The sequence below is a fragment of the Columba livia genome, unplaced genomic scaffold, assembly GCF_036013475.1.
Source record: "Columba livia isolate bColLiv1 breed racing homer unplaced genomic scaffold, bColLiv1.pat.W.v2 Scaffold_345, whole genome shotgun sequence".
Taxonomy (NCBI): Eukaryota; Metazoa; Chordata; class Aves; order Columbiformes; family Columbidae; genus Columba; species Columba livia.
In genome coordinates, this window is record NW_027043382.1 from 60,571 (window position 1) to 70,974 (window position 10,404).

General features: G+C 52.6%; 1 protein-coding gene across 1 annotated transcript; it reads right to left on the bottom strand.

The window, feature by feature from the left end:
- Nucleotides 1-3,238: 3,238 nt before the first annotated feature.
- Nucleotides 3,239-4,195, bottom strand: LOC135578077 (olfactory receptor 14J1-like). Its single transcript, XM_065048274.1, has one exon. It carries the CDS (start codon nt 4,193-4,195, stop codon nt 3,239-3,241), a length of 957 nt encoding a protein of 318 aa, XP_064904346.1.
- Between the last annotated feature and the right edge of the window lie 6,209 nt (nt 4,196-10,404).

The window sequence follows — 10,404 nt, forward strand, 5'->3', positions numbered from 1 at the left end:
AATCCTACAATAACCCAGGTTGGAAGAGACCCCTGAACACCATCTCTGTCCCACTGACCTTTATGGCACCCCAAGGAACAGCTGACGGCATTTGTGCTCCCTTGGGTTCATCTCACCACATGCACACACTGGACATGCACATGATGTGTGTGTTTACAACTCATCTGCACAATGAAAACAAGGACTTTTCACCTAGTATTTCATAGAATCAATGAATGTCCTGAGTTGGAAGGACCCACAAGGATCATGGAGTCCAACTGCTGTCCCTGCACAGGACACCCCACAGGTCACACTGTGTGTCTGCGGACGTTGTCCAGTCTCTCCTTGAAAACCGTCAGGTTGGGGCCATGACTCCTCCCTGGGGAGCCTGTTCAGTGTCCAGCACCTCTGGGGGAAGAATCTTTTCTTCACGTCCAACTGATCCTTCACCGGCACATCTTCCTGCCATTTACTCGGGTTCCTTTACTGGTCACCACAGAGAAGAGATCATTACCTTCCCCTCCTTCTCCCCTTGTGAGGAAGCTGTAGCCGCCATGAGGTCTCCTTTGAGTCATTTCTTCAGCTCTGATGCTCAGAAACCCCTTGGTTTGCTTTCTGAAGCAGAAAGAAGAAGCCATGAGCTCCAGGCAATGGGAAGGGGGATCCTGTCCCTCACACACGGCTCAGGGCTCTTCCTGGGACCGTGGGATGTGGGTGTGCAAGGCCCAGGGAAGGACAACACTGGTCCAGCAACTTTCAGCTTCCCCATGGGGCTGCAAGGAGGCACCGAGGCCCCAGTGCCATGAGGACAACATGTCTTGTCCTGGGCCTCAGTGTCAGAGACAACTGCCCTGGCCAAGGGGACAGAGACCTGGGTTCTGTGGGTCCCTTACAGCCTTACGGTGCCCTTTGCCATCTCCACCACAGGCTGTTCCACACGGTGCTACCCCTGCCCCTCTTTCCCTGCAGGCTGCAGACACCCATCTCTCTTCCCCACCTGCTCTCACCCCAGCATTTCTGCACCTTCACTGCTGTGTCTGCACCCTCACTGGCTGCTCTTTGGAAGACAAACCATGGGCTGATCCAGCTCCCTCTGGGTCACCTCTTGCCCCACAGCACTGCCCTTCCAGTCACATTTCTTCCTCCTCATATCCATTTGTCACCTTCCAAGTAGACTTCTTTTTTCTCTTTCCTGCTTCTTCCCACTATCACGAAAAGCTCGACCATCTCACAAACTGCCCTTCATGCAGCGAACCCAAACCGTTAGGCTTCTTGTGGTCTTTTACCTGACCAGAGAGAAGTCATGATCTTCTAAATCCCATGAGTGCTGCTGGCCTTTCAGCTTCTCTGACAGACGCGACCATGTCCCTGCTGCTGTCCCATCATGTTCTCAGGTGGAATGGACATGATAACCCGTCATCTCTTCCTGGGTAAGATCTGTGGGCCCTTGGGCAGAGGTTCTTTCCCAGCCATGTCCCTGCTGCTGGGCTGTCACCTCCAGACACAGAACTGACCCCACCGTCCCCTTCACAGCCAAAGTCTTTCCACTCAATTATGAGTTTCAGAGGCTCAACTGACATCATAATCCCACACCCATCCATCCCCCTCCTTATGGGCCGCGACCTGACTAAATAAAACTATGCTTGTTTTCTCAAACTGATCAAATCTATTTCCTGCTAAAGATCTGAGAGGAGAAGCATTCTTGACAGGAATGAGAAATGTTGAGACCTTTTCTATGTCCTCTCCTACCTCTTTTATTTTTTATTGTTTTCCTTCTTCCTGGTTGCTCATGGTGAATTTGCTACCTGAAGTGCACAGCCAATACCACACCCAGAGATGAGATCTTGTTTATTCCAGAGTTGTGCAAGTCTGGATGCCGGAATGAAACCAGCACAACAGATAGAGAAGGAACATCTATTGTATACAAATCTTATCCCTACATTCACACCCTCCCGGCAGTCCTAAAGAGCCAAGTGCTTACACATTGGCATATTGGTTACATAATCATTTTACCACTACACATGCTTGCTGAGAGAGGGTCCCGGGCTGAGCCTGGGGCTCCCCTCCTGGGGATGCGTATTTTAGTATTATAATGAGCGTAAAAGGAGCAAAGCTCAGCTAAAGGACACTTTATGTAACAGTCTTGAGACAGATGTTAGAACAAGACTCAGCTAATTGTGCAGGCTCCAGAGTGTCTACGCTGCAAGGACAGTATTCTTTGCAGGTTCTGATTAGGTGTCTAAAATGTCACTTCCATCTTTGTTCAAGCAGCAGACTGACCAAAACTGAGAAGATTTACATATTTTAGGTTAGCAACTGTAGGATGGTGTTTTTGCTGACTCAGGTTCATGTCACTTCACGTGCATGATGTGCATGGTCACATCTCATCTGTACAATGCAAACATGAACCTCTCACCTACTCATTCCGTGTAATTCCATGGAGGGACAAAGAACTCTGAGCTGGGGTGAGAGGCCAGAGCTGGAAATAGTGGTTGTGAGGGGCCAGTCCATGGTGATTGACCTGGGGCTCCTTCCATGGGGTGTCCCGTGCACAGGGGCACAGCCCAGCCCCTGCTCTGCTGGTCCTGCAGGTCTCTGTCAGGAGCCTGGCAGTGAGAGGACACTGCTGTGTGCCAGCCCTGCACACACACACTGTTCAGCTGCACACGGGTGTTTCATCTGTGGCCAATTCTGTAGGAATAAGCTTGAGAGAAACATTGCAAGAAGATATAAACCATCATGCACCACCCAAAAAAGATCACTTTTCCTTGTGGAAGTACTGTTACTGAGGCCAGCTCTGTCACAGCAGTGCCCATTGCCTGTCCCTGCCTGCGCTCACAGCACTGACACACAGCAGGACTGTGACCAAGCTGCCAGAGCACTCAGGCCTTGCACCAACACCAGGGATGAGAAGGAGAGTGTGGGAGTGGAACCAGAACAGCTCTGGAAGAACAAGCGCTGCTGCTCCCTGGCAGGGCTGCCATGATGGACTCTTCCCTTCCACCCATCACGGGAACCATCCCAGAAGCTTTAAAAGGGCCTTGCAGGAAGGATATAGTGAAAAACGAGTCATTAAAGAGCCCTTTATTTTGCTTAAAGACAAGGAGAGCACAGCTCCTCATTTAAACCACCAGTGGCTATAAAAGAAAAGCAGACAGAGAATTAGGAAAGCGGACGACAACATTTTCACAATAAACACCCTACTAACAACAACAGACAATCCAGATGACGGGCTGGGTCTGTAGTTATATTGAAACAACTAGGCAGAAGCAGATGAGCAGTTTAATGATTCAGAAAACCATCCAGTCATCAGTTTCCTCACAGCATCCTTGAGCTCCTGTTTCCTCATACTGTAGATGAGGGGGTTCACTGCTGGAGGCACCACTGAGTACAGAACAGACACCACCAGGTCCATGGATGGGGAGGACATAGAGGGGGGCTTCAGGTTGGCAAACATGCCAGTGCTGAGGAACAGGGAGACCACGGCCAGGTGAGGGAGGCAGGTGGAAAAGGCTTTGTGCCGTCCCTGCTCAGAGGGGATCCTCAGCACGGCCCTCAAGATCTGCACATAGGACACCACGATGAACACAAAACACATAAAAGCTAAACAGACACTGACCACAAGAAGCCCAAGTTCCCTGAGGTAGGAGTGTGAGCAGGAGAGCTTGAGGATCTGGGGGATTTCACAGAAGAACTGGCCCAGGGCATTGCCCTTGCACAGGGGCAGTGAAAATGTATTGGCCGTGTGCAGCAGAGAATAGAGAAACCCAGTGGCCCAGGCAGCTGCTGCCATGTGGACACAAGCTCTGCTGCCCAGGAGGGTCCCGTAGTGCAGGGGTTTGCAGATGGCAACGTAGCGGTCGTACGACATGACGGTGAGAAGAAAATACTCTGAACCAAGCAAGAAACAAAAAGAGAAGACCTGTGCAGCACATCCTGCATAGGAAATGACCCTGGAATCCCACAGAGAGTTGGCCATGGATTTGGGGACAATGGTAGAGATGCAGCCCAGGTCGAGGAGGGCGAGGTTGAGCAGGAAGAAGTACATGGGGGTGTGGAGGTGCTGGTCCCAGGCTATGGTGGTGATGATGAGGCCGTTGCCCAGGAGGGCAGCCAGGTAGATGCCCAGGAAGAGCCAGAAGTGCAAGAGCTGCAGCTCCCGTGTGTCTGTGAACGGCAGGAGGAGGAACTGGGTGATGGAGCTGCTGTTGGACATTGGCTGCCTGTGGGCATGAGGACCTGTCATAGGAGGAAAAGACAGTGACAGGTTAGGGGAGACTTCCCTGAGGAAAATAAACATGCTGTTTCTCATGGAAAACCTCCTCCCTGATGGAAGGACGTTTCAGCCAATTCTGTTTCTACCAACTGAAAAAAACAGTTCATCACAGCTTAAAATGCAGTTAAGGCATCTAGATTCTATGAACACACCTCTGGGTCAAGACCCCCTGAGTTGGTGTCAGAACAAAAACTGCCCACATCCCCACCCCAACCCCAGAGAGTAAGAGCACCAGGGACAGGTGGAGAAACAGGGAAGAACACTGCAGTGCTACCAGAAAATAAAGCAAGGACAGAAAGGAAGACAGGCATGCTGTGGAACCTTCTCCTGACCCGGCTGTGCTGCTGCCACTCAAATGATGACACTGTAGAGCAAGTACTTTTAGCACCTTATTTGTGTACCCCGTTCCAGGAACCCTTCACCTGGAGGTCCAGCTGCTGAGGTGGAGACTCGTGATCTGGACCCCATGGCTTTGGGGCAGAGGGTCTGCTGGGGAGGAGAGGAGACCAGGGGTTGCACTGGGAAATGTGTCTGCACTGCACAGGATGGCAGGGGGTCCTGAATCCCCTCCCCAGCATTTCTAGTCGATCTCCCTCTCCCTGCCCATGTCTGTGCTGCCTGCAGCTGTGTCTCTGTCCCTGGTCTGCTCCCTGCCAGTGTCACAGACCCCGTCCCACCCGCTGTGTGCTCAGCTCTGTCCTGCTCACACCTCCTGGCACTGCCCAGGGGCAGCTCTGTGTGTGCAGGGGCTCAGGAGCAGCTCAGACCAGTCCTAACGAGAACTGGGGTCTCAGTGTCTTCTCCAAAGAGAGAAATAAATCCCCATCTCCCACTGCACACCCAGATGAGCAAGAGTGGAAAACTGAAAGCACAGACTCCTTCCCTTGCAGCTGTTCCTGTCTCAATGTTGTTGTTCAGAAGGACCCTCTGCCATGTCTGTGGGGGGATCTGGAGCTCTGAGCAGCCCTAACCCACACAGCCCCCTTCAGCCCCACAAGCTCCCTGCCTGCCCTGCCGGGGGTCGCTCCTTCCACCCACAGCTGCTGCCATGGGATCTCCCGGGCAGGCTGAGCGCTGACCCTGGCAGGCGGCAGAGTCCCTGCCCGGCACAGCCCTGGGGTGCAGGGACCCTGCTCTGCAGGACAGCCCTGGGCACCCCTGGGTGCTCACCTGTCTTCACAGCTGTTCAACATGGCCTGACAAGAGCCCCGTCCTTACAGATCCCACAAGCTGTGCCTGTGCCAGTTTGAGGAGATGCCTCCAGGAGCTACAGCTGCACTGCCCTGCACCCAGAGACTTACCATGGCGAGGGCTGCAAAGGTTTCTCCTCCAGTGAGCTCTCAGTCATCCTCCCAGTCCTGACCACCTTTAATCTCTCTCTGCCTTGCTCGTCTCCTGAGATCCCCAGGCAGAGCCCTCAGCCCTGCTGCGTGTGCAGAGGAGCTGCTCCTGGGCAGAGCTGTCTCTCTGCAGCGCTGCCGCTGCCATGAGCTCCCTGTGTCCCAGGAGCCCAGCCCAGCTCAGCAGCACAGGAGCAGCACAAGGCGCTTTAATGACCCCTCTGGTGGGTTTGGTGCTGAGTCCATGGACCTCAGACCCTGAGGGGAAGCTGAAGAAACTTCTCAGGAAGTCAAACTCAGATGCAAACTCCAAAGTTTCCTGTAATATTAATGGGTACCACTGAGGGAACCTACTGAGAAACAACATCCAAGTTTGGTTAGAGCTGAAAACTGGAGGCAGAGATGAAAGGTCAGGAAAAGCAAAGAAAAGGTGGCTCTGATGCTGAGTAAACCTGCTTGTGTTTCATTAATCAAAGGGCCAAGCCCTGACCCCACTTTGGAAATCAGATCCTGTCCCTCCCACGTTGCCCAGGGCCCTTCCTGGGACAGTGTGACGTGGGGCTGTGCAAGGCCAAGGGCAGGACCATGGTCCCACACCTCCCAGGTTCCTGGCTGGGGACAAGGAGGCCATGAGGCCCCTGTGCTGCAAGGACAAGGTGTCTCCTCACAGGCATCAGAGGTGCAGACAACAGCCACAGCCAAGGGGAGAAGGAGCTCATGTCTGGTGGGGCTTTCAGCCTCTTTCCATCCCGTGATCATCTCCACGACAGCCTGTCCTGTGCTGTGGCATCCCCTGCACCTCTGTCCCTGCAGGCTGGAGACATCCCCCCTGCTGCCCCACCTTGCTCCTGTCTGAGCATCTTCCTTCCTTTGCTGAGATCTCTCCATCCTCCCCAGCTGGTCCTTGAAGCACAAAGCCTTGGGCTGATGCAGACTCCCTCTGCTGACCTGCTCCCCCACAGCACTGCCCTTCCATCACATTCCTTTCTGCTCATGTCCAGCCTGGACCTCCCCAGCTGCACTTTGGCCATTATTTCTTTCTCATGCTCTTTCCCACTATGAAGAAACCTCCACCATCTCTGAAAACGCCCTTCAAGCACTCTCAGGCTACTCCTGCACTGCTGCAGCCTCCCCAGCGCTGCTGGGCCAAAGCAGCCCAGGTCCCTCAGCACCCCACACCATGTGCACAAGGTGCTGAACCTGCCTTGGCACAGCCCTGCACTCTCCAGTTCCTCCCTGCTGCTCCAAACTGGGAAGCCGCACACTGGCACACACGCGTGTGTGTGGGTCACACCAGTGCTGAACCGAATGGGATGAGAACTGCAGGTGTCTGGGTCCCCACGCTCCTCCTCATGCAGCCCCGTGTGCAGCTGCCTTGTTCATGGTGAGCGTGCACCACGGGCTGGTGTGGGGACCTTGTAGTGCCCAGGCCCTTCTCCTCAGGGTCACTGAGAACTCGGCATTTCATCTTGTCACAATTCAGAGATTTCTGATGGGCAAACACCAGATATTCACAAGGTCTGGACTCTCCCTGGGCTGCAGCTCCATTTGCTCAGCTGTTAATGTTTGCACACAGACGGTTTATCCTGATGAGGGTGTCTCTCCCAACATAACATCATCAGGCGTTACAGGACACTATAAATATCATCTCATGGCTAAAAATGGGGTCTTGGGTGTCTGATACTCATAATGCCAGAGGTCTGGAGTTTCTGATGTTTCCCTTCATATGGTAGAGCAGCAGGAATGCGTGGAGCTCTGTCTGGGGACAGACAATGTCAGCTGAACGTTGAGGAGTCAGCGTGAGAGGGCAGAACAACATGGGCAGTGTTGTGGTGATTGAACATCAGCTACAGAGTCACTGATGAGGAAGAGGAATGAGATGAGGACTCCTTCAGACAAATGAAAGAAGCCTCATGTTTCCAGGGCCGTGTCCTCATGGCAGACCTGAGATATCCCAATATCTGCAAGGTACCGGCCATCCAGGAGGGTTTGGAGCTCATTGACAACATTTCCTGACACGGGTGACTGAGGAGTCAGTGGGGTGAGGTGCCCTGTGGGACTTCACACTTACAAACCAGAAAGAGTTGGTCAGGATGGAACAGTCAGGGATGGAAAGTGGAGCTGAGGCTCCTGGGAGATGAGAACAAGGCCAAGAGCAGGATTTCAGGAGAACAAGCTTTGTCCTGCTGAGGGACCTGCTTGGGTCCTGTGGGATATGACCTTGGTGTCTGCAGAGCTTTTCTCTCCCATTTCCTCCCTCCTCTCTCCCACCTGCTGTTGTGCAACGTTTTTTACCCTTTCTCAAATACAATATCCCAGAGGTGCTGCCAGCATCACTGAGTGGGACAGATTTGGCAAGGACTGGGTCCATCTTGGAGCAGCTGAAATCTGCTCTGTCTGACATTGGTCAAACTCCTGTTGTCTTCCCGGAGAGGTGACAGCTGTAGCACACCCACACCTACCCCCAGTTCCAAGAGTTTGTCATGTAAACCCAATAGAGAGTGACAATGTGTTGGGTGTTACAAACTACATGATCATGTAGAAGAAATGGACAAGATCTTCTGTCAGCGACTCAAGGAGGAAGTCACCAGTCAATGAGCAGGTTCCTATGGGGAACTGTAATTGCTCTGACATTAACTGGCCTGGCAAAGTGGCAAGTGCTGTCAGTCCAAAGGATCTTGGGCCAGCTGCTTAACATGTCTGCATTGTGGGCCAATGAGAGTGATGCTCAACTGGATCTGGAACTGGGAAACAAGGAAACCCTGGTGATGGATGTGAACATCAGTGTCCACCTTGGCTGTTGTGACCAGGACACAGAGGGGTCCCAGGCACCAGAGGGGAGGGAGGAAGGCCAGCAGCAGAGCACAGGCTGGTGGGCTCCAGAGGAGGAGACTTTGACATACTGGGGGATGGGGGGTAACATGGTGCCATGGAAGTAGATCTGAAGGGTGAAGGAGCTCAGGAAATCTGATAATCCTTACAGGACATCCTGCTCCAAGTACAAGAATGATCTCTCCAAGTACCCATGAAAAGAAGTATTTATCTCGTGAGGCTGCTCCTCTGAACTGATGGAGCTGCATGGCACAAAGGCAGCACACAGGAGGTGGTAGCAGGGGAAGCTGCAAAGGAGGAATTTAGAAACCTTGTCCATGGATGTGGGGATGATGCCAAAGCTGCCCTGGAATTCATACCTGAAGGAGAGACTGAGGGCAGAAAGATGAGCTGACTCGTCTTCACTTGCAGTGAAAGAATAGACAGGGAGAATGTGGGCCTGCTGCTGAAATTCGTAAGAGTAGAATCAGACAGGACCGAGGTTCTTCATGGCTTCTTTGCCTCCATCTTCACCAGCAAGGTCTCCTGGGACTTTGTTCCTGAAGGCAGGAGTCTGGAGAACACCCAGCAGTGGATGGGGCTCAAGTCAGGGGTGACCTGAGCAAACTCAGACACCGTTACAGAACAGGAGATGTGTCACTTGACCAGCCCCCTGAACACAAGTATCACTGTGCTGTGGCACCTGAGATTCCCAGGAAAACCTACCGCTTGGTCCAGAGGAGTGTGACTCCTCCTGATGTGTCCTGGCCTGTCTCCTCACTCACATGGTGATTTAGGCACCCACTTTTCTGAAATATTCAGTCTTTATCAGGAGATGCAACACATCAATATGAACTGGAGGCTGCTGATGCCGCCTGATCTGGAAAGGGAGGGAAGGGAGAGCAGGGAATGAAACAGAAGAAATTTGGCTTTATTGCTATTTATGATGGAAATGCTCTCTGTTTGGCTCTTCCTAAAATCTCTCTAATCATCCACACCAGACTTGAAGCCTTTAGGAAAATGATGCACACAGCCTTGGCTTGTAAGAGCATTTTAGCTGTTAATGAGCCCTCTGCTGCCATGATCCTGAACTGCAGATACTGAAAGAATGAACAAACCTCTAATGAAATGAAAGGCAGAAGCAAACCCCAAGTTTCTGAGGGTGTTTGGACCCCATGAAGGGCCATCACTGACACAGCTGTGAAGGAAACAACCAGTGCAGGTCCCTGTCCCTGGAGGCTGCTGAAGGAAAGACTTGGAGACGCTGGTTCCAGGTGGTGAGGGCCATGTGGAGGTGGCTCTGGTGCCATGTCAGCCCTTGATGCTTGTTCATCACCAGAATGGCTGAGCCCTGACCCCTGGGACCTGGTAGATCTTTCTCCAATGTTTTTCAAGGCTTTTCCTGTGGTCAGTGTGAGTGTTTTGTGTTTTGGGTGTGGGTTTTATGTCAAGTGCTGTTGCTTTAACTGCAAGGTTCTGGTTTTCTGTGGAGTTGGAAATGCCTGTGAGCTCCTCACAACTCATCCAGCTTCTTTCATACACCTGGCAATGGTCACCAATCACCTCAATGTGCCTATCTCACACTTGCTTGAATCCTCTATTTGGATCCATAGCCATCACTCCAGGAGGTTCATGGATCCACCAGGCTCAGGATGATTCCTGAGGACCATCCAAGTGTGGGCAGTGCAAGAGAGGAGCAGAGCAGGGTCAGCTCATGGGCCATGACTGAGCACAGCCACCCCAGCAGCAGCCGTTCCCCATCTCCCAGGCACAGCCATGCCCACAGCATGCAAATGGCACTGCCATACAGGATTAGCCCAAGAGAGGCCTTTCTTCCTTCCGTATTCCCAGGAAAATCTTCCTCCTGTTCCTCCTCCACCTGCAGACATCAACTGCTTTCCATTTCTGGGCTCAGACATGGCTGGAAGGGTTCACTGAAGCCATCAGCCATCTCATTGCTTCTCCATGACATGCCCTGACCCTCTCCCACACCTACAA